The sequence below is a fragment of the Chaetodon auriga genome, chromosome 18 (genome assembly GCF_051107435.1).
Source record: "Chaetodon auriga isolate fChaAug3 chromosome 18, fChaAug3.hap1, whole genome shotgun sequence".
NCBI lineage: Eukaryota > Metazoa > Chordata > Actinopteri > Chaetodontiformes > Chaetodontidae > Chaetodon > Chaetodon auriga.
The window spans coordinates 15,110,638-15,135,847 of NC_135091.1; the positions used below are offsets into that span (position 1 = coordinate 15,110,638).

Below are 25,210 nucleotides of genomic sequence, written 5' to 3' on the forward strand. Positions count from 1 at the left end.
GAAAAAAAAGATGGACCATAAGAAAATATAGCATCCGAGGAAGCTCATCCTCGCTAAAACGTCAGACTTGAATTTGCCATCATGCTGTTTCTGCAGGTGGCTCATTTCTCAATGTCAAATGATGTAAATCTATGCAAAGTGTACGCAAACCATCCTGGAGTGATGCACACACACATACACACACACACACACACACACAACCTGCTAACAAGTCTTTTGTCGCTCTGCAGTGTGTTGGACGTAAGAAATCAAAGCCTATCAGAAGTTGCTCTCTGAAAACTTTTGGGTGTAACAAGTTTGCATTTGCAAAGCAACTATAAGACAGAAACAAAGAGGCAGAGACCCCATGAGTGATGTGCTAGATTAAATGTTTGGAGGTTATTTTTTCTTTTAAAGGATGATAAGTTTGTACAATACTGTCACTTGTTGGCTATTGGCCATCCTTTACTGCAATGCAGTATATCACCACTGCAACAGTGGAGAGTAATCAAACATTTAGTTTTCTGTCTCTGTGATAAATATTGGAAGCAGAGGAACTGAGACCAAATAAATTTAAAACTGTGTCGTCTCTGTGCTTCAGAAGACGTTAGAAGGGTGAATTATTCACTGAGGCATCCTGATTAAAAAGTGATTAATCAGTCCATCCAGGCCGGCCCGAATGGAAAGACAATCTTCAAACACAGCAGAGAGGTATTAAGGTTGGTTGGAATATTTGACGACAATCTCATTATAGAGGCCAACAGCATGTAATCTTCTCTTTTTTCCTCCCTCTTTGTCTCCCTGTTTCACTCTCTTGCTCTCTTATTCTTGCTCTCTCAAATATGCAAAGGAGGCATTTCCTCTTGTGCTGTAATTAGCACAAAATATGCAAAGCAGATCAAAACTCGGAATTTAATAAGTTTCATATTCACAACAAATTAGATTTTTATTGAGGTGTCTCCTCCCCCCAGTGCAATACATTTATGAGTTCACTCATGTTTAATTGCTGAGTCTCAAAGCTGACCTTGAAACAATGAATTTATATAAAAGTCACAATTTTCAACGCAATTACACCCTGTAAGTGAAAGACTGGATTAGAAGACTTGGGAGCAGAGAGGTTAAACATGAGCAGGTTCTTATTTTTATCACGCTACTGATGATGTGTAGGCAGAGACTGTGCTCTCTGAACTGATTTAACCTCTGCTATCTGCACTAAAGTCTGCAACTCAGAGTTGTTCTATCAGCGTGTCAGTCTCTGAAACCTACATTCATTTATTAAACTAGGCCTGCTGAGTCACACACACACACACACGCACACACACATGCACACACACACACAAACACAAAGATGCCTCAGGCTCCACTGTTTGTCTGTCTGTGTTTATAAGCAGCATGACTGCAAGTGTGCACGCACATGTACATACATGTAAGCCTGACTCCGTGTGTGTGTGTGTGTGTGTGTGTGTGTGTGTGTGTGTGTGTGTCAATGGGCACTCATCATGTCATTATGAAGGCACACATCATGTATTCCTGAGATAATTGGTTGTTGCCAAGCATGAACTCTCAGGAGTAATGCATTAACTTTAACTCACAAAGTATATTGCTAATGAGTCAGGGGCGATGGTAATGTTCCTCTTGAGAGGGGCTAGGTTTTCAAGCGTTAGAGTATGACTGACCGCTTTAATAAGGACAGGAACACATTCACCAAGAGGAAGTGAAAGATTTGAAATGTTGCTGCTAGTTCCTCAGCACTTTTAATCTCAGTATGGCCCAAAAGATGACCCCTGCAGAATGGCATTTTGAACCAATGGCAGGAAACGCTGTGGTTATGATTACAACTGCCCTCGTGGAAAAGCTGGAGAAGAGATACGGCATTTATGGCGAGAATACACATTGATGAGGAGGAACACAACATGTTAATTTCACACCTGGTAACCGTACTCGCATTCACCACATGCAAATACACACACACACACACACTTCAGTTCGTGTGCACACACACATAGTCCCAACTTCCATGGGGTTGAATCAGTTTAACCTCTCTCCTCTGAAGTACTAAGCAGCAGTTCATATCTTGCCTCTGCCTGTCTGAATGAATCCGGCACGGCTTCCGAGAAAAGAATCAATTCCCATCCAAGCGTTAAAGCCACCCTTAAAATGAAGCGTTTGAATTCCAGTGATGTACTGGGACAGTTGTGCAGAATAATAAGAAAGAAGGTGATAATCAGTGTCTGTTAGCATGACAACACAAGATGATTTTAACTTCATCTTAACACTGTCGGGCTAACGCACTCATGTTTTGAAAATCAGCAGAAAGCCGGGTTTGATCTTCCAAACAACTGTATTCGTGCTTTGTGTCACTGTGGTCGTAACTGGTTGCTGAAGGTTGCACATACAGTACAGTACTTGTGCATCTTTCTCTGAAATCATGGGACATCTTTACTGTCTTATTAGTTCAAGAGAATCTCGTGATGTGCCTCGCATCTTTTCTGGGCTGGAACGCAGCTTGGTGTCAGAGTGCCTCGAGTGAAGTCAGCCCTCATCAGCAACAATCAAGGTGAGGTCCCCCTCCCCAGGCAAGGCAGAGCCACCAGCCACATGTTTCTCACTCACCGCCCTGCCTTGCATCATGTTCTGATCATAGCCACAACAAGAGACATAACATTGGAAAGACAGCGGGCTGCAGTGCTCGGGGCTGAGGCAAAAACTGCAAAACTTTACATCAGAACTTTTTTTAAAAGACTGGGTGTAACCAAAACAGCTGAAAAGTACCAGAGAGAAGGTCAGAATGAATCAGTAGGGGCTGGTTGTATGCCAAACTTTTGTGATTTCCACTGTAGCTACATTTGTAGTTTCCTAATTATTGATCGCCACTGTTCTGCTGGCCTGAGCCAAGCAGCTACATCATCTCGGTCTGTCTGCTGTGAGTCTGTATCCAGCCGTGATGAATGGAAGTGCTCTGGTACTCCCCCATCAGGAGACAGGCTTTCCTGTGGCCCTGTCCATTAATGCATTATAAATTAGCCCACTAGCATCTTTAGAGAGACATGTGAGGCATGTGAGACACCACAGACCAGTGCTTCCTGTCTTCCAGTAAGGAGCGGCCGATACCGCGTGACCTGGCCGGCAGGAAACCATGTGACACAGCAGCCCAGACCACCAGACCAAAGACTGGCTTCAGACTTACAAAACAGCAACTCTACACAAAGTGCAGTCCAAAAACGTCATGCTATAATCATAGATTTGAATTAATTCCTTCCTGTTTTGACTGAGGTGTAGGAACACTATCTGACATTTTTATATAACACCACCATTATTGCACCGTTATTTCTAACATAATGATCAATCAGGAAGACAGTAATGACAGCCTGCATGAAGTTGTCATGTTGCGTCTGACTTGGTAGACATGCCTGTTCTATTTGACTGACACACCATAATGGCTGGCCTCATTTGGCTCTCAGAGCAGTATCAAAGGCTTGATTTTGAGATGCTTTCTCCAGGTATTACGCAGTAAGGAAAATCCTGTCCTTTTCATCTATGGCAAAGTTACAGTGATACCACGTTTGATGTCTGAGCCAAGAACTCTCAGTTAAAGCACTGCTGCACTTTGAAGTCGCTTGTTGTGCAGGCACAGTTGAGAATTCATATAATGTTCTGATAGTGTGTCACATGATTGGTCTAAGCATGAAAGCTGAAGCTCTGTAAGGGTGGGAATAAAGATTTCTCTTTTAAACCCCTGGCTCTGTGCGATGTGCCACCATATGCTCTCTGATGCTTTATCCTGCCCCGCGCTCACGGCTGCCGCTAGCTATCTCTCACAGACGCGGAGCATAAATAGAGCACGCACCACATTAGGTAGACTGGAAGAAAGAAAGAGAGACGTGCTGTGATCCACTTTGGTTGGTAAAGCCCCAGAGCAAGCACGGTGGTTATATGAACAGAAGCAGACACACACCACAAACACACGTATAAACACACACACCTGCACACACACACGCAAAGTTGCACTGGGAGAGTGGGAAGTGCAATGGAAACTCTGAGTCACGAGCACTCCTTTGCCATTCTGAACCTAAATCATTGTGGCGTTGAGTCACTACAGGGCTTCCTGTGTGTTCATTTGTGTGTCTGCATGTGTGAGCGTGGACGGGCTCGATCTATGGCTGTGTATTTAAAGATGTGCGTGCTTTCACTTTATATGCACGTACAGTCTCATCTTATTTGTGGTGTTTCCCTTCACATGCAGAGTGTGCTTGGGGATTGCACTGGCACATATAGTACAGATGATATATGTGTATGTGGGTGCACATTTACATTAAGATCAGCCACAAGTGCAAGCCCCTTTTATGAGATCAGTGTGAAACTGTACAGACTGGCTCCTGTGCTGCTGAGGTACTTGTGTTGCAATGATTATGTGAAGAGAAGAGGAGAGAAGCTAAACTACTCTTCAGCATAGACTTCAGCCCAAACACGTGTCTGGTGGGCAGCTTCTCTTACACAGCAAGGGTGTAGGCACGGATGCTACAAATAGCAACATAGAGGGGGATTTTTATTTCTCTCTTACGACCGTCTTACACATCTTTCTCGTGATCACCTTGCACGTTTCGAAACACGCTTCCCTGCATCCTGGAGTGCTTTAATTTTCTGAGCAGCACAGTTCAGTCTCAGAGATTCAGTGCATTCTGATAGGACATAACAGGGTTGACATGTCAACACAGCCCTCGTCAGCAATCACGCAATTTCCATAGAGATAATGAGGGCTTTTAACATTCCTGTTGCACCAACAAGACTGCGCGAAAAAACGCAGGCACACACACACAAACACAGAGTTAAAGGGATAAGCAGATGGCGTAATGACCTGTAGCAGCACTGAGATGTGTTTCTGGTTGCAGTGGCTTGATAAACAGGATGCCTATGTGAAAATGAAAGCGATAAGACATTGTACATTGTGCTCCTGCTGGCTAGCAGTGATCCACTTTGATCTGATGCTATCACACAACATTTGGCAGCTGGCTAGCAGTCAGGGTAACACGCTCGCCACAGAATTTAAAGATAGCATTTATAGACCAGTCACCACCCAGATATATTGCAGCTCGTGGAGATGAGAAAAGAGCTGTTGGATTCTGCTGAAGGAATGGAAATTTTGGACCAAAACAGTGTCATGGAGGTCACGTTGTGGCCATTCTCAGTCATTTTAAGCAATCATAGAAGATTGTGTGGACACCAAACATCCTTCTGAGACCACAGTGAATTTTTTTTTTTCTTTTAGCCATGACAATTGCCAGTTGTTGATCAGAAGTCATCTCAGTCTGAGCTGGGACCCGAATTGATTCGAAAATCTGTAGGAGTGATTATGAGACAGGAAGGTGGGAGGCTTTGAAACTGAAACCAGCCCAAATGGAATCAGATGCATGTTCAGCCAACCGCCATCAGCCCACTGCTGGCTGCCTAAAAGCCTCTGACCTTTGAGAATTAGACGGATATGGAAATTGTTGCTTAACAGGTTTTGAACACACACATGGCCTGCATGAATACACACACAGGTCCTTGTCTCTGGTGACCATACAAACACTATCTGCACAAATGTGTTGCAATTCAAAGGCACATACCAGCACTAATTCAGTCTCAAGTGTAGTGCATGTTGGAAGTTGCACTTTATTATTTGCTGTCTACAACACATGATCCACCAGAGAGAGCAGGTAGTAACTGAGCATTTTGACTCTCCTCCACTTCAGGCAGGCAGAGCAGGAGGAATGAAGCGGCTGGCTGCATCAGATGACTCATCCCCATTGATGAGCTTAACAGCCATCAATTCCACTCTAGGGAGCAGGGCCCAGCACTCTCCACCACCCGCTGCACTTCTGCCTGGGCTAGGCTTCCTCTACACTCCCCCTCTTCCAGCAGAAGGCCTGGAGCTTAAATTAGAGCTCTGGCAGCAGGCCATGTGAGAGAGGAGCAGTGAGCTAGCAGCAGCCATTCATTCCTCTGGAAGCCTGAGTCAGATTCATTGTAACACAGAGACAGGGCTGGGGGCTGGTTTAGAGTGGGCCGGTTAGTTTTTCCACAACGGAGCGAGTCAGTGCAGAGCTAGTTTTCTTCTGCAGGAACGTTCCATTGCAGTTTGAGAAAAAGCTGCCGTGAAAATGTAACTCAGCACAAACTACAGATTAGCTGATGGCATTTCATATGATATCTGTTGCTGGTAGCTGCTGCCACTTGATTTTAGTGCTCTTTGTCATCCAAAAAGAATTAAATGCTTCATTGCAACTCTATGTCTCCTTTCATTTGAGACACTGATTTATTTTTGAGGTATTCATATACATACATACAAAAACTCCTGGACATATATATATACATGTAATTACCGAATTTCTAAAAAAGCTTTCCAAAGCATCACAGTGGCCAAGGGGCTAAAACGTGGACAATGTACACTGTGTTCAAATCTGGCCTGAGACCATTGTTGCATGTCATCCCCCTGTTGCTCTCCCCACATTACCATCTGCCTCTTAATTATATAATAGCAATGACTGGCCAAAACACCCAAATAAGTCTTTTTAAAAGGACCTGTGCAAGGAAGAAAGCTGAGGGTGTAATAAACATAAACATAAACCTCTCCTAGAAAAATCACAGCAAGATACTGTATGTTAATTATGAAAATTAACTCATGGGCAAAACTATATAAAACAATCAAAATGGGAAAATACACGACTATGGAATGTGTAAGAAACAAATCAGGAACAACCTCTAACAAGAGGTGGGCTTAGAGGGGCCTCTTACAAGGGTGACTAACGCTTAGGTGATCATGAAGTAATGAAGGGTTACTTGTAACTTCTCAGTATGATGCACTACTTTACTTGAGGGGGCACAAAAACGAGCTGTCATTAGCGTTGTGTCATTAAGCAGCTGATTCAGAGGTAATCAGGACTCAGTAAGAAAGTGGTCCGTGTGTTCACATATCTACAGCATGAGCTAATCATTGCATAATGTTGCATGCACACACTAGTACCTCTGTAGCTCATAGTCATCATCATAGTCCTGAATTTAGAGCTATTCAGGGACTACTTAATAGCAGTTTATCAGGTCATTCCTGATTTGTTTCTAACTTGCTCTTTAGTATCTACTCAGTATTTTGTGCACCTTATTAGTGTTAGCCGGTTGCAATCACACAAAACAGTACAACTATACCACAGAACATGAAAGATGCTATAGTTATGCATTAGTTATTGGTAATGGTTCTACATGTTTGGGGATCTTGTTAATATATAATTTGCCTGTGTTGCCTCACTCGCTATCACTATCCTCAATATGTCATCAGCCTGGTAACATTACCCACAAATCATGTATGAAAAATGTCTTCAAAGGAACGTCGTATGTGTCAATTCCTCACAGCAGGACTGCGCCATGTGCAGCATCACATACTCTGATCAGCTGAAATCGATACAAAGTGAAAGACTTAATACACTGACATCTGAGCTCCTTTGTTGTATGATATTTGATATTTTCTTTCATTCCAATCCCTTTGTTTTCTCGCGTCTCCAAAGTGCGATGTTATCACTGTCTGAGGAGATTGCTTTTCGGTTCGCTCCCTCATTTCTGTGGCAGTTATTACTTCTGAAGTCAGAGAGGTCACCTCAACATATTGCACAGGTTGTAGAAAGCCATCTGTTAGATTTCATATAATGTAGCCCCCCGCTGGCACTCATGGCACATTTCAGAGCAATAATACACCATATCCAAACTACATCCCCAAAGTAATTTAGACAGCAACATCTCTGACAGGCAGACAATATGTGCTGTAGCTGTGCCACATCTGATACAGAACTACATCACAGTAGGACACATTTCAGAGAATAATATCAGATACTAAAGGGGCTTGTTCATGACTGCAGGCTTTTGTGACTTTTAAAGCAAAGTAGATTCAACTGTGTGAGCTCATCTCATCTCATTCGTTTAATCACCATTCTGAGCATCACAATCATTATAATCATCATCTGCTGCCGCAGCAGTATAGCTGCTGGAGTCACTGTTATCATCATGATTATTATTAACAATTCTTTGTCTTTGTAAATAACCAAAAAAGATGCTTATATGAAAGCGAAATGGTCTAAATCTGCTTAATAATTCTTTAAAATCGCATTTCCTTTGGCTATAATCAAGGTTTTTGCAAATGTGGCTCATCACAGCTTAAAGCAAACAGTGGATCATCAGCACAGTTAATGATGTCAGTGGTCAGGGTGGACTGTGGCTACGACATCTGTTTAGTCTGATGAAGAGCACTGTGAAGGAAATGTCTCTCTCTTCTTTCCTAGAGTACACACGCAGCAACTTTGAAAAAGCAACCACATGACAGTATCCACTTGGGAAGAATAGCAGCCTTCTCAGTTTCCAGTGTTTTGGTTTTATTATCATATACTTGATTATATTAGCAGAGATACACATATGCGACCTGCATTTTTAGTGATTGTGTTTAATTATGTTACAAGAGCGGATCTCATTTGCGGGTCATTTCTCTGCAGGAAGTGGGTAAAATTTTCCAAGGCTGCAGTAATTACATCATGCTTGTGTTATTTGCATGTGTGTGTGCTTTTGTGTGTCACTTGTGAGCATGTGTGTGTGTGCATTTGTGCGTGTGTGTGAAGGGAATACGAGGGGGAGTGATTAGATTCTAGAGAAAATCAAATCAAATGGTAATGTGTGTGAATCTGTGAGTCAATAACATGACTTTTGCATTCTGAACACATCACCTTTCCTGAGTTTGTCTCTCGCAGGAAATCTGTGTTTATAGTTAACAGAACATCCTGATGACCCATGACGGGAACATTGAACAATGACCTTGAAAACAAAGGAACCTGGTGGGAATGCAAGTAGGCAAAAACTTTCTCTTTCGCTTCTTTATTTGCTTACACACGCGCACACATGTGAGATCAGCATTAAAACACAGCCCCTCCAAGTCAGCAGAAAGGTACAGGTAAGGAGCTACTCTGAGAAACTAGCAGCTGAGCCATTCTCATCCTCAACCTTATCTCCTGATCTGTGCTTCAGTTGCAGAGGTGTGCTGCTGAAGGGGCTGTCCTGCTCTGAGGAGGAAAAACCATCAAAGATACAATCACCGAGATGATATCTCAAAAGTCTGCTACCCATAATGCTCCACCCACCTACACCCACTGTCTCTTTATGATGCGCCACATGAGAGATTTATCTAAAATCAGGCTTAAAATGAGTTACAGGGCCTATCTGGCAGACAGTATGAAAGGTTATGGTAATGGCTATCTGGGCCTTCATCAGAGGGCTTTCCAGAGCCTTTTAAGCACTGAGACATAGCAACCCTTCTCATTATCCTTTTCTATGTAAGCCATCATTTTCAAAAACATAGCAAGAAGAAGAGGAAAAGGGAGCATAAGCATTCTGCACTGGCTTCCACACATGCTTTGGTAGTCGACAGCAGTCATTTCAGCCGTAATGGTATGCTAAATACACTGACCCATGCCCAGCACTGATTGCCACAGGCATGGTTTGTTTGACATGCCAGCCCCTGTTAGCCAGATATGGTAGAAACAGATCACTACTGTCACTGCTAATGCTTCTAATGTTGCTTACTGTAATCGCAGGTCCTTCACTCCTCCCATTCTCTTTCTCCCTCTGTCCACCCTCCTTGTTTGTCTCTGTCAGGCTTGAGGCTATTTCGCCCGAGGCAAAGGCCTTTTGAGTCCACAGTCAATTATGATCTTAATAGCCGCACATCGCCTATATGTGATTACGTGCCATATTCAAAGCAGTGCGGCAAACAGCCCACACCAGAATCTCCGAAACTGCTACAGAAGGCAGGCATTCCCTTCGCGACTGTCATCATGCAACCATTCATATTTTTTTGAACTAAATGATGCATGCTCTTATCTGATATCTGCTGCCCTCAATCTACCGTGGCCTAGATTCTCATTTTGCAATAACGACTTCCCCATCCATATTTCACAATACAATAGGAGGTTTCTGCCTATTTTGATTTTTCTTAAAGGCGATGTCTAGAGTAAACAGGGAGAGAGCCTTGTTTGTTTGAACTGATTGTCATGCAGCAGTTATCCCTGCTGTCTTCAACAAGGGGTTGCTTGACACCCACATTATAATGAGCGATTGCACAGAAGTAGGATTTCAAAGCCGCCTTATGCATTCTTTTGTGTTTGTGTGTGCATGTGTGTGTGTCTGCACCTGCCAGAGTCTGGTAGGTAGGCTACAAACGCAGAGACTGGGCTTGTCATGACGCACAGCAGCACTACAGGCAGGAAGTTGAGCTAAAGGGAAAGAAGCACAGTAGCAAGTGACGTTCTCACCCGCACTTCATCAGCGTCTGGTGCACACACAGTGCTTCCCCACCTCAGAGTCTGCTGCCTCCACATGCTATGTGCCGCACAACCTGTCTGATTGTTCTGCACAATAATAGCATGAAGATAATTACACAATGGTTATGACTCCTCCAAAAGTGCAAAGAGGAGAAGCAGCTGCCTTGCTCGGATGGATTTCACCTGTATGGATTTCAGTTTTAATGTTGCAGAGTCCAGAAGCTGTTTCAGAGGCTGCTCCACCCCATCAAGAAAAAAAACATGGGAGAGACGCTGTTGCGTATAAAACAATACAGCGTAATGAAGCGGTAATTCACTTTAGATGATGGAGGTGGCAGTAAGCCGACCATAATCATGCTATGATGGAGTTGTGTGACTACAGTATGATGCATGGTATAGCAAAAATAAAGTGAATTATGACTCCTTGCCATTATTTTCCTTTCTAAGCAAGCATGAAACGTACCTTTTGGCACAAACTCACTCACAAACCGAACAGAGTGCTCTTTCCCAGGAGATTAGTGCATGGGGTCCTTTTGTGTGTGTGTGTGTGTGTGTGTGTGTGTGTGTGTGTGTGTGTCCTGTTTGTGTTTATGTTTGCGGTCCTGTACAATATTCCCTGGGGGATGGAGACAGGTTGCCATGGCAGCAGCTTGAATGTTGCACAAATTTCAGCTATGTGTGTGTGTGCGTGTGTGCGTGAGCTTGCGTGCGTGTGTGTGTGCGTTCTCATGCAGAGGCCAGACAAGGACAGAGTGCTATCGTCATTTCATCGCTTATCATACAGGCTCTGAATCACTGAGAAAGACCAGCTTTAAGTGACCTTTCACAATGTGAATATCCTTTCAATGCAGCCAAAATGTAGTCCCATTAGACATAATAGCTGTCTGCATGGTCACAGATATTGTATTTCATTCTTGGACTCCTTTCATCCACATTACCATTCGGTGTGTTTTCACAAACTTCTGAAGAGTTTGTATGGCGAATAGCACCTATAATAAATAGCACACATTTGTGTCACATGCTACAGTACATGTTATAAAAGGGGTGAATGTAATTAAAGGAAGCCATTATAATAAATATCATGTATGCCAAGTCATTTTTGCGGCTGAAATGTGTTATCTGTGATTGCACTGGGATGTATGATATTATAAACACACCCAATAGCCGTTTCAGTCCAGTGCCCGACTTTTTTTCCCACACATGCCAGTGTGTTTTGTCCATGTAGAGGATGGATAAAATAACAAGAATTCATGACAATTTAACAAAGTCCAGTTAAACACCACAATTTTCTTTTTCAGTGTCCAAATCAACAAACTTCGTGGTCATCTTCAGTTTCTACATCACACCTTCTGTTTTGTAATAACTGTTTATTCATACATTCCCAACAACAAGGAAGAGTCATCATATAGAGTCAGCGTTTGATGTATTCTCCTCAAGGAAAGGGCCCAATGAACCTGCTGTGGGCCCCAAATGCCCTAGTTTGGCCTCTTTCTCCCACTCTGTGCATTTTGTATGTATTAGTTTGGTAGTCTGTGTAAGCACCAATCCATCTAGGAATGCGCACCATATAGACATCATATAGACTGAAACCATCAAGGCCTCAAAACTAGATTTTTAATGTGAAACAGGCCCTCAATCTACTAGATACTAGTGCAAGCAAGCACTGTGCTTTAGACGGTCACACAGCATTAACACACAAACTTGCAATTCACTGTGTTACTGTGGTATAAGTTCACATCGTTGTAAACTCTGCTGGTCTTTGGACCGTGTGAGGAAACCCACATAGGGATCAAACTCGACACCCTGTTTGCTCTGAGGCAACACAGTCAACCCTAACCCTAACCTCTGAGCCACCAGGTGTTTATTTGTAGTCTTGTAAGTGTTAAAGACCTCCAGCCAACAGACTGCATTACCAGAGCTCACACGTCTTTGTTTCCTTCAGTGAGTCTTTACCCTTCAAACGTTGTATGGTTCAAAATACTGTCAGTGGCCTGAAGTGAACATTTGTGAATCCAATCAAAGATCTGAGCAGGTAATGGATTGTTCAGATAATCTGATAAGACATTGCAGTAGGCAGAATGTTGCGTACTGAACTGCACTGTCCTTACTGTGCAGGAGTCGTGCTGCATGATCCCCATGAGCATGAGTTGTGACTGACTCATCACTTGCGAATGCTGTATAATGTTGGTGTCTTTACCTTGCGTCTCCAAAATGTCACGCGTTTGGGAATTTTAATAAATCTGCCTGTTTTTTTCCCCTGTGACGCCTCAGGCATTTTCATGGAGGTGTCACAGTGCCAGGAAAAGTCTCCTGCTTATGGAAGACAATATCAGCTGTCAGAGAGAGCAGAGAGAAAGCACAAATGAAAACACTAGTGATGTTACATTTGCTGGGATTTTCTTCCATTTTCCTGACAGTTCTGACATGTCATGCTTGGTGCTTTAATGTGTCTGCCACTTTTGAATATACAGTACATACTGCATATTGTAATAATACTGTTATGTCTTTCAAAAAGTCAGCAACTTAGCTTGAAGACATCCACATTCACATTATTGCCATAGACCTATAAACTGGCACATAAATGGAGAGATAGACAAGGAGGTGAAATGCATTTTTGCTTTGCAGCTCAGCCATTTGGAAGGCTTAAGCTGCTAAAGCTGTGCGATTTCACTTCTGCGGCTCTAATGTATGACTATTATTAACCTCTCCACTTATGAGTGAGTGAGTCACCCTGTCCAGTGACAGAGCTGCCACAAGTCCTCAGTCAGCTGTCTGACTCCATGAAGGAGAGATCCAAGCCAGTGACGCCAATCCTGTCTCCCCCTCGAGCCAAGATCCTTCCTCTCCGCGTAGAAGAGGTCTCGTCTGCGTGACCTGCCACTCAGCCAGTCACGCTTCCTGCTGCCTCGGAGAGGAAAGCGGAGAAGAATGTCTCACCGAAAATCTCTTCAGGCACTGCATCCTGAATTCATCAGTGCAGGACATTTTCATTTTGACGTGGTCTAATGTAACTGCGCATAAACTGTTGGTCAGAAGCCAGCAGGTTGAATTAAGGTCAACGGAAGTGCCGGTGTTTGTTTAATCTGTTGAATTATCCCCTTGGGTTTACCCTGATGCTGACTGGACAAATTTTCAAGCATTAATTGCTCATTAATTTGCACTTGTGCATTTCCTGCACTTTCTTAAGTGAACAAAATGTGCAAGATGGTAAAGTTATTAAGAACTGTGAAGGGTTCAAAGTTAAAACACACTGTATGGAACATTTTAGGTGTGTGCATTATTTCTTTTCACTCCTCAGATGGAAGCTGGAAGAATGGAAGTTTTAAATGATATTATGTGTTCCCCTGACATTCAGCTTTCTTTGAGGATATAGTATGTACTATACAGTCCATGACAGAGCTTTAAGTGTCTTCATTGTCTCGATGTCTGAGAGGAGATGACAGCCCTCCTATGGCGAACGCCTCAGTCGTAATGAAAAATGGCACTTTTGAACCTCTTAGGAGAGAGAAAATAATACCACGCACTTCCAGTTCCACAGAGCTTACCTTTTGCATAACATGTCATTTTAATGTGGAAAGCTATATTGAAAAGCTTGCAGGTGTAATTCCACCTCTTTCTATGATTGCAATTGTTGTGTGAGGAGCTGCACGTGCACCTGGCAGATTCTTTGGAAAGAATGGGAACAAATGTGAGCATCGTCATATCTCCCCCGCTCCCTTCCTTCTTTCTTTCCTCTCCTCAAGCTCTGTCCTCGAATCTGCAGCTCTATCCCTCACTCTCTTGGTTAAAAACAGGCCTTAGGTCCCAAAGCACAGTGGAGAGCAGAATGTGGCACATGTACCCATCCCCAAAATAACTTGTTTTCTTCACTCACTGGAAATTGAGGGGTATTGCAGCTGTTGCCCTGTACCAACATGCTTACTATGGGTCTTAAAAAGCAACAGTATCCTGGGAATTTGTATAATTCTCACCAGTAAATACAAAAATAAACCTAAAGAATCCATGGGAGCAGGGGCTGCAGTCAAAACAGAACTGAGAATACCTCTGTTGTTAACTTGATGTTGGCGCTTTCATTATGACTGAGTGTTTGTCATGTTTGTCTTGTGAAGCATCTTGGCCTTTGTTTGGTTTGATTGGGTGCCCTTTACTCCCACATATTTCTGTACAATTATGTATGTTGTTCCTCTGCTCAGCTCTCCAGCTGGCATCTCACTGCCTGACACAAAGTATTCCCCCTGTTTTCCAAAGAAGACACTCGGGAGGAATAACATTTTTCTGTCACTTTCATCCCTCGTCTTTCACTCTCTCCACCACTCATCACGTTCTCCTGCTGCCTGCTTTTCCATCCTCTGTCCTCCTGCCTGGCTCTCCCACACATCATCTCCTCTCCCTCTCACTGAATGATCTCATTCCTCCTATGCCTCTGCATCTTAATTCTGGCGTATGATCAAATTTCTCAGTGGAAGTTAGCCGCAGGGTGTGGATATGACAGCGCTGATTCTTGCCGGTGTCAACATGAGCTGGCTATCTGCGTTGCTATGTGACAGTGGGAAATTGCCTATTTTCTGAATGTACAATGCAAGGAAAATACTGTAACTTGAGTGGGTTTTGTGATGCATTCTAATGAATTTCATTTGATTGCAACCGCTGTAGAAAAAGCATTCCTCTAGTGGAGTTAAACCCTTAGGCCTTCCTGTAAATTCAGCATTACACGGGAAACCGTAGATCATCTTCTACTGGGCAAGACAGCCTATTAGGAAGTTGCTAATGTCATAACATCACTCCAGGGATTCATAGATGCTCACCCATCCTCACTGACCTCTGAATTCTTCCAGGACATCTTGCTTCAGTGGTATACACACACACACACACACACACACACACACACACACACACACACACACACATGCAGTCATAAGCTCTGGAAGGCACTGCTGGGGCAACCTGCCGTTACTCCTCGGCATGTAGGCGTGTCTGGAGAGCTGATGAGCCTCAATGGATTTTCTCGAGTGCTCCTCTCCACTGAGAATGAGTCACACGGTATATCAGGGAATGGGGGCAAGAGGAATCTTTGGGGATTATTATTCTGATTCATGCACAGCTGTGGTTTAGGCTTAACAGAATCCCTATTTGGGGTTGGAGCGAATGCAGAAATGTGGGGTCATAAAACAGAAATGTACTATGGTAACATGTGCGTGTATCACTGTGTTTAGCCAGGATGTACTGCAGTAAAATGGAACATTTCCACAGCTCAGTAGCATGTTGATATTGTTCTCGACTGAATAGGTGAGACAAAAGCAAAGCTATCGTATAGTGAAGAATGTTCCAGCGTTCTAACAAAGAATAAAGTGGGTGGCTCACAGAGATTATATCACAGAACCCAGAAACATACATGCACATAAGCTGGAGGACTGGGATATAAAAGCTTGTGGGTGCAGCCACATTCTGCATCTGCGAACCACCATTTCTGAGATGAGAGGCCTCTGTGTGACAAATGCATTTCCCTGTTGTGGGGGTTTATTCAGGCAGGCAGCGAGAGACGAAGATTTAGAATAGTTCATGTTTGTGTATGCGTGTGTGCACCGCTACTGCCTGCGAGCAGGAGAATAAAGGTTAAATCGAACACTTCTGTCAGTGTCTTGTGTCCAGCTGCAAGCATTCCTCTCACCGCCCTGGATTCCTACATGGAATTGCACAATCCTACTGTCGCACACCCTGGTAATCTAGGAAGAACAATGAATAATGAACCTCTTCCATCCTTCGCTTTGTAATGTATTACAGGGGCACAACTCAGCAAGACAGGGATTGGTTACAAGAGGCGTCTCACGAGCACACAGCCCTGCGCAGGCTTTGAATAAAATCTGTGGTCAGAGATGTGTTTTTTCCACACTTGGCTCAAAAATCTGGAACATAATCCCATATCATAGCAAAGCTAATACCTTGCTTTTACATTTCAAACACCTAAGCACATAAGCATTTTTTCTCAAGTCTAGAGCTTTAACGTCTGATTCAATGTCATCACACTCCTAAACCACCTAACACCCAAACCACTTCAAGTCCCCTTTTTCCCTGTTGTCATCGTGTATTTTAATGCCCCTATATATATATTCATTCATTTGTCATATCCTATCATAATGCATGTTTTTGTTGGCTATATATATATATATCCTTGCAGAAGAGGAAACTGCCAATGCAACATTTCATCATCGAAGCACACGAAATGCTCTTCTTCATGTTTAAATAAATAACATCATGTCTAACATCATGGATGCATACAGTGTTTTTTTTTATTATTATTTTGCAAATGAATATCACTGCTGCATAACTGTGCTGGATGGTACATCTGCGAGCTATTGTGAGAGAGGGATCCCCCTCGCTTTCCCTTGAATGACATTTCAGGAGGAAACACATTTGTAACACAGCACGTACAGTAGCTATACTCTCACTCGCATCACCGGCCCCCCTCCCCTCCCCATCCAATTTACCAGCGTGCGATGCATTTAGATTCCTGGGGGTGTAGCCAGGCTACATGGTTCTCACATGACTGCACTGCATATTAGAACTCAGGTTGGAAGCCAATGGGGTTTCGACGTGGGAGTGACGTCAGGGGGCGGGTCGGTATGTTCATGTATGTGTGCGTTCGCGTGCGCGTATGGGTACGCGCGCGCGTGTAGAAGCCCCCCTCCGCCAGGCAGGCAGGCAGCTCTCTCGCTCTGTACAGGCGCAGTGAGTGCAGTGTGTGCAGCTCGGCTGGCCTCCCTCCGCACTGAATGGACTAGATTCCCAGCCACGTAAGAAGCACAGCAGCGCCACGGGAGAGAGGATGTCCTGCTGAATCAAGGGATAGGCCTGGGAAAGTCGGCCGGCCGTCCCTTCCTTCCTTCCTTCCTTCCTTCCAGCAGCTTACCGTACAGCAGCAGACATTCAAGACTGACGACACTTTTCTTCCATTGGACTAGAGCAAGAGAAAGAGAGAGGACGTCGACTCCCGCACACAAAGAGCTACAGCAGCTTTTCCGGATGGGGTTTTCTCCTTATGTGGTAGATGACAATCGCCGTGCATGGATATGATCCCGGGGAACAAGGCCGTGCACTGACCTGGTACTAGTTAGCCAAGGAAGCTAACTAGTTAGCTCTGCACCTGCTAGCCATTATTTGTCTGTCACATTTCGGCGAAATTTCAGCAGCTCTAATTAGCTTGCAAAACTTGCTGTATATATTTTGCTTGAGCATTTTTTCCCCCGGTGCCTGCAAGCTGTATCCAACAAATTGTTTCCGTTTTATGAAACGTGCCATACCATTAACCGGCGAGATAAGCTAGCAGACCAGCTGCGGGTTAACTTAGCCCCCTTCATTCATTGTAAAGCTGACTTTTGGTCGCCTTTGTTGCAGTTTAGTCGCGCCTGCTCGCGCTGCTAGCGTTAATGAAATTGCAGCAGGTCTGTGCAAAGGGTTTTCAGTCGACTTGGGGCAGTAATACTGTCATTTCAGCCTGGCATTATCTCTTGAATGGAAAACAAAGAGGGGCAAATGATAGTTGAACTCTGCAAGAAAAATTTACAGACCCCCTTTTTGTTGCATGAAAACAAACGAGCCAGCGTTTCCTGTTGACAGCCTGCCTCCGTATCCAGCTGCAAGGTGCTGTTAAATCAGTCCTTCATCTGTTTTTTTTTTTGTTTTGTTTTTTTACTTTATTCAGTTCACTAAGGTGCCGAACGATTTGTGATATTGCACTGAGTTCACGACAAAGTGGTGCTCTAATCGAGGGGGAGGAGGAGAAGAACAAGGAGGAGGAAGAGCCCTTTTTCGTGGAGGTATCACACTTATTCCTCATGAACATACAGAGGTCAAATCCAATTAACATTTCACGTTATGGGAGATCGCGGCACAAATCGCACGATTTCGAAGAATTGTCTTGCCTAAGGACTACAGAGTCGCACCAGAGTTTCAGTCCCAACCTCGGGTCCCCCAGCCCGCCGGAGACCCCGGACTCCTCGCACTGTATCTCCCGCATCGGGGACTACCTTTTGTTGGAACCACTGGAGGGAGACCACGTTTTCAGAGCCGCCCACCTGCACAGCGGGGAAGAGCTCGTATGTAAGGTTAGTAGGCGATGTGTCAGACGCACCCTGCCATTGATGCCCCCAGAATAGCTCCAGGTTTTGCAGTCACTACCACATGAATGATTATAGCCGTCGCTCCTAATGTAATGCACACACCGTGCGGGGAAATACGGAGTTGGTATCTACGGGTTGGCTATTGCAGCAAGTCCACACCCCTCAACTTTTTGAATAATTGCTTGAATTGTAAATAGAGAGCTGGCACAGCAGCCTAATGGAAAAAGTGAATGGGGCGAGCTGCGTAGTTTGGATTGCATGATGTAACGTTGACAAAGGAGTGAGTAACCACGCACACACTCCGCTCCGTGCTGTTCTCGCTTACCCATGGCTTCTCTCTTTCATAGTGCCACGCTCTAATCGTATTATTCCACCCTTGGTTTTATATTTGGTGCATGAGCATAGTCACATTGCAGCCTTTCCGCCACATATTACTGGGATTATAATCTTTTCAGGACGGTTGTATTGAGTGAGAAAAGCACACAGGGCGAGGGAACTTTACAAGTTGAGCCAGCTGCTGTGACATTGGCTCCAGCATTGACCCCTCTAACCATAGGAAATAAGCCACTTTTCCCTGAAGGTTAAGGACGCACTCTTTCCTCACCGCATTTACAGCCCATATTGACTTTCAGTATATTACTGATTGTAAGGGTTGTTATCCCTGAGGTACATTCCAGCTTTGAGCAAGCTTGAGTGGCTTGATGAATTGAGACAATAGTAACGTGCACTGTTGGACTCATAAGGCATAACGTATCCAATAACCCGTACCTTTTGACTCGAGATAATGTTTCGTCATGGCCAAATTAACGGCCTTTGGCACAGCCGGTGAGCTATCTGCCTTTTGACCTCATCTGCTTTGCGCCCGTTTCAATACGGCACCAATCAATCCCCACTTCCAGGATTGATTGTTCCTGCCGAGCTGGAAGCCTGGGTCACAACTTAAGATCTTTAGAGCTGTGGGGTGTATTTGTATTGACTGCGAGCAGAAGAGCCCTCTCACCTGAACTGGTTGTTCTGAAAGGGGGGGGGGGGGTTACTATGGAAACAAAAGAGACACTGCAACCCCCGGGCTGCAGCACAATACCGTTCACTAACACGATGCTTTCACTTTGCCTCTGCAACCGTACACCTTCTGCCAAAAGAGTAAACACAAGTTTGGTGTCGTAAGAATGTGATAGATGCTCACATGTTGCTTAATTACAAGAGAATTTTAAGCTCTGTCAGTTGGATTTAATTGTTTGTGGTACATTTGACCACGGTGGATGTTCTCACCCTGAAATCCCTTCACAAAAACAACCATCTAATGATACATTTGCATTCATAAGTCACCAACAATGAAAGGAACAGCTACTTGTAAATTGTAGACTGCAAGTATAAATGCTTTCCTCTCTCATGATTGCAGGTCTTTGACATTGGCCGGTACCAGGAGTCACTGGCGGCCTACTTCGCCCTGGGCCAGCACCAGCATATTAACCAAATCCTGGAGATCTTGCTCGGGGAGACTCGAGCCTATGTGTTCTTTGAGAGGAGCTATGGAGACATGCACTCTTTTGTCCGCACCTGCAAGAAGCTGCGGGAGGACGAAGCTGCCAGACTCTTCTATCAGATAGCCTCGGCTGTGGCACATTGCCACGACAACGGACTGGTCCTCCGTGACCTCAAACTGAGGAAATTTGTCTTCAAGAACGAGGACAGGTGAGTTCATTGACCACCCCCTGTGCACTGTTACCTCTGTGAGTGTGGTATGTGATATAACAAGTGTCAGTCTTATGTATTATATCTCAGCTTACACCTCGGATAGAGTAAACTGACACGACGCGAGACTGACTTGCCTCTCCCAGATGTTATGCAGAGTACAGGAAACATAAGCCCTCTGTGTCTCCCCAAGCTATTTTTGTGCACAAGGTTGAGTAGTGGATATGACATATACAGCATATACAGTATATACGGCGTATGGAGTCACACTTGGGGAGGATAATTGCAGTGCAGTTATTCCAGCAGCGGTTGAACTGAAAAGCAGCCATAGAGGATTACCAGGACAGGTTTTTGCATAACATATTATGAATTAAGGCAAGCTTTTGCCACTGCTGCACTTCTCTAGTGATCAGCGGAGATTTCTGTACAAACACGCTTACACAACACAGGTTTACTGACCTCTGGTGGCAGCTTTTGTAAACTGCATGCACAAAATCCAGGCATCTGTTGCCACAGCAACCTGAGAGCACCTATTTTTTATTAATGAAGATTTATTTTTACATTTATTCTAGTAGATGGTGATTCAGATGCCAAACATTTCATCGCACTTTTTGATGCTCAGGTTTCCTCTGGAAACTTCTTTGTAGCTTATCTGACTGGCACAGAGCGCACCTTCATGCCCTCTATCTGAAAGCGTGACGTCATTCTTTGGCGCTAACTGTGGAAAAGGGAAGTTGAGCTGCCTCACATATTCAGTACGGGTCCAGTGACCTTGAATGTTACACCAGGCTGCTCATGAGCTGGGATGCCGAGCCCCCCCGTTAAATGATTGATGTTTATTGGGTCACATTTACTACATAGCCTGTCAAGAGTCCTCTTACATCTTTTCAGTCAGAGTACAGAGAAGCTGAAGTTGCTTTAGAGACTGAGACCGGGATCTGCTCTGGCAAGTGTTTGACAAAAGACTATGAATGCATCGAGAAGGAAAAGAACATGTAAAATTGTACCTGAGCAGGCTCCCCCACCATTTGTGAGCTTCCTGTTCCGTTTTTGTCATACACGCTGTTAGCCTTTGACCAAACAGCAGCCTGTTTAAAGAGCACTGGTCAAAGGTCACCCTAGTAGAATCTAGCACAGCTACTTCAACAGAACCTGTTGATCTCTTCCTTCTACACCATGCTCATGAGATAGTTAGAATCAGCACACATTCTGCATCCCGTATAGCTTCAATAGACCCAATGTGCTACTATAAGAAAATGGGCTAGGTCTTTTTTTGTATTTCTAAGCACTCCTTACTGTAATTGCAGGTTTGCACATGACCTCCAAAGTAGCTGTTATCCAGGCAGTGATATGCTGTATTTAAAAAGGCACATGGCACTTTATCTCGCAGAGGAACAATGGGCATTTGGCTCAAGGAAACAATAGAGTTTTCCTCATTTGAAAATGTGAATGCTCCACAGCATATTAATGAAAGCAAATTACTATTGCTGACAATGAACCAGCGAGTGGGCTGATGTGAGAGTGTAGACACGTGTGTCACAGATGGCAAAAGAATACATTCATGAGTGTGTCTAAGCCAATACGTCTTGGTTTCATTTTTCCTCGTGGCTGCCCGTAGATACAATTGCACACCCTGGCTCTTTGTCTGGTGCATCATATCTCACGGACCTCACACGCAGATGGCAGCATTTGCACGAGTGTCTCTTACTGTGCACGTGGAAAGTTTTCTTGCCTGAGACTCTTAAGACTCTTTTAGCGACAGCGCTTCTGAAGAACCAGCCATTATTATCAGCACTCAAGGGTATCATAGCTGCTACTGTTGGGTTTAGAGAAGAGTACAAATAGATGCTATTTTGAGGGGGAAGGGGGGGGGGGGGGGGGGATCCACACTGCCGGGTCGTTAATTCTCTGAGCGAAACAGTTCAATGCATAAAACCTAAGACGATCAGTCACCCATAATTGTGTTTCTTTTGAATTGTGGAGGTCTTTTGGAAAGCCTATTTGTACGTCGATGCTTTTTGGCTGGGCTTTTATCTAAGTGAAAGGAAATGTCAGACTTAAGCCGAGAGCATTATGTGCTCTACTTGCTGTGATATCCAAAGCGATGGATCTAAAACACTTAAGATGTCCATCAGAGCAAATTACCCCACTTGAGTGTCTTTTGTATTCCACTTTTTGTTAGTTGGCGTCCAAAGATTGTAGCTATGATAGTAATTATCACTAAATAACATTCATATCATCAAATGCCTCTTTTCTTTATGCAAAGTGGTATCATCACATTCAATACGTTTTTGTTTCCCATGTGTGTCTCCAGAAGCCTCGTGAAGCTGGAGAGCCTTGAGGACACTTATATCCTGGATGGTCATGACGACTCCCTGTCAGACAAGCATGGCTGCCCAGCCTATGTCAGCCCTGAGATCCTCAATGCCAACGGCAGCTATTCGGGGAAGGCAGCTGATGTGTGGAGTCTGGGCGTCATGCTTTACACCATCCTTGTGGGGCGCTATCCTTTCCATGACGTTGAGCCCGGCTCCCTGTTCAGCAAAATCCGCAGGGGCCACTTCAACATCCCCGAGACGCTCACACCCAAGGCCAAGTGCCTGATCCGCTCCATCCTCCGCCGGGAACCCGCAGAGCGCCTCACCTCCCGGGAGATTCTGGAGCACCCCTGGTTTACCTCCTCTGGGGCGCTAGGGGGCGCTGTGCTGCACAGCAGAGGAGAGAGAGAGCAGGAGCAGCTGGTGCCTGAGGTGAGCATGGAAGAAGAGCTGGAGCAGTTCTTCAGCTGAGCAAACACCAAGCACAAACGGACGACTCCGCCACGGTCGGCTCGCCACGCTCACAGCGGAGCCAAAAACAGTAGTTTAGAGATTAATAGGTGAACATTTGTCACTCATAATAAAGGTGTTTCCATCTTGTTTCCTTTTCCACCATTTCATGGAAAACCTTGAGCCTGGCATGACAAATGGCATCTATACATCACCTGGCCACACACCTCCCGTTCGGGGACGGTGCCGCCAGACATGCAAGTTGCAAGCAATGTAGCAAATGTTCTTTTTGGATCTATTTGGTTTAATGTGGTGCTCATACAAGTAGACACATTCACCATTTTTGACACTATGGAAAGCATGAAGGGACGTAAGAACACAGGAAACCAAGGAGAACAATTCAAAATGAACTGACAAACTGCAACACCACGCCTTTTCTTACAGATTTTGTTTTGTTTGTTGACATAGCTTTAGGTGGTACCAGTTTCAACCACAGACCCAGGGTCAGAAATCGCAACCCCAAGTTCTATTGTTAAACAAATACAAGGTGATTATCCCTGACCCCGGGACCATTGGTTAGTAAATGGAGCAGCTTAGGCTTTTTTTTTTTCATCATCGTCATCATCATCATCAACATGGTTGACCTCGTCTTTGTTTCATTGTTAAGTTTTGTTTTGTCACCTCTCATTTTACTCAGTTTTACATTATTAATCGTTCTGACATAGTCATTAAACTCCTCGACGGCCTTGTTTTCAGTAATTTGTATGTTTCCGCCTCCTCTGTCTTTTAAGCCTTTACCACACCTTATTCTCCACCACACTTATATTTTTCAGTAACTTCTCTTTTTTGTTGTTTGTGTTTAAGCTATTCCACCCCGTTGTTACTGCTGCTTTAATATCACTCCCTAAACCTCAATCTTAAACTGTTTTTTCTTGGTAAGCCTCCAAACATGGCATCATGCACTTGATGTGTTAGGTGAACGGACGATTCCACCTTAAAATTAGCTTCCTCTTATTTAAAATCAGTCTTTAGTTGTAGAAAGGAGAACGTAACATTTATTTAAATTGTAACAGCTATACATATATATATATATAAATATATATAAATAAATATATATATATTTAAAACTACATTGCAGGGTTTTTCTTTATTCAGAGATTCCTTTTTCATGTATGATGTAGGCAATATCGACACAGGACAGGCACAAAGAGGAAAATGTCTGTCTGAAGTTTTAGAATACACAAAATCTTCTGTGCCAGTATTCTGGTACCCCGACAGCCCGTGCCCCCCGGTCCCCCGCATTTCTTTTTAAAAACTTGACACGAGATATTCAGTGATAGTATTGCAATGACATGCTCACTCCAGGACCTCATGTTAGTTTTCTACTGCCTGCGTAGGTTCTGTGAAACGATCATGCTCGGAATGGGTACCAGTGGACATGTTTGTCGTATCTCAATGTTACTTGAATTTGTGTTTTTATCTAGTCATTGGCATGTGCCCCATGAATGCTATAGCCTGCCTAGCAGGGGGGGCAGAGGGGTGGGTGGGAGGAGGGTGCTTGTTTTTTAAGAAAAGTTAAAAACATGAAAATTCTCAATTTGCTACTTTTCTGAGTTGCTTTTCAATAATAAAAAAAAACTTGCTTTCATTGTTTTTTGTAGACTGAGCTACCTTTTTCTTTAAGTTGATGCTGATTTGGTGCTAATGTTTAGTCCTTTTGTTTCATGGATGGGGGTGGTGCATGGTGGGATATCTGCCTCAGATGTTCTGATTGTATCGTAACAGATTCTGGTGTTTTGTCCAAATTTATTCAGTAAATAAATTGTGAACTGCTATTTGACTTTGTTGTTCTTTTGCGTACACTTGGTCATAGATTTGAAGCTACTAGAAGACACACCATACAGCATTACACTTTGTCATACTGTACCTTGTTACCTGAACAGAGGCGTGATGTGTTTGTTTGGTCAATAATACACAATAAAACATTTTTCATTAAGTTGTGTTACATTGCTCATATGTTACAAATATCCATTGCATTGTGAAATGCAATCTAAAGCCGAACACGGTCAGTGACATCTCAATGGGATAATCCATAAAATACATTTTAATGGCTTGTCAAAGGACTCCTTTCTTTGATATTCCACTAGAAGGCAAGAGACGGCCTTTCATCCCCAAGCCGCATCTAAGTGATTACAGCTCAGTGATGTGGAGATTTTGCAGTCCCATTTCATACAGCCGTATATAAAAAAATAATTATTTTTCACTTCCAGTACACTCAGCCAGCGTGCCCTAACAAAAGCACTTCCCAGTTCATCATGAT

At 43.9% G+C, this 25,210-nt stretch overlaps 1 protein-coding gene across 1 annotated transcript; it reads left to right on the forward strand.

The window, feature by feature from the left end:
• Positions 1-17,011: 17,011 nt before the first annotated feature.
• trib2 (tribbles pseudokinase 2) lies at positions 17,012-24,725 on the forward strand. Its single transcript, XM_076756578.1, has 3 exons — positions 17,012-18,412; positions 19,830-20,122; positions 22,437-24,725. The coding sequence occupies exons 1-3, from the start codon at positions 18,143-18,145 to the stop codon at positions 22,909-22,911; spliced, it is 1,038 nt and encodes a 345-aa protein (XP_076612693.1). The 5' UTR covers positions 17,012-18,142; the 3' UTR covers positions 22,912-24,725.
• The last annotated feature ends 485 nt before the right edge of the window (positions 24,726-25,210 follow it).

Excerpts from the sequence above, each read along its gene's own strand:
- trib2 (XM_076756578.1), top strand. The coding sequence starts at position 18,143 with ATGAACATACAGAGGTCAAATCCAATTAACATTTCACGTTATGGGAGA. Across the intron at positions 18,413-19,829 it reads GGGAAGAGCTCGTATGTAAG|GTCTTTGACATTGGCCGGTA; the intron begins GTTAGTAGGCGA and ends TCATGATTGCAG. Across the intron at positions 20,123-22,436 it reads GTCTTCAAGAACGAGGACAG|AAGCCTCGTGAAGCTGGAGA; the intron begins GTGAGTTCATTG and ends GTGTGTCTCCAG.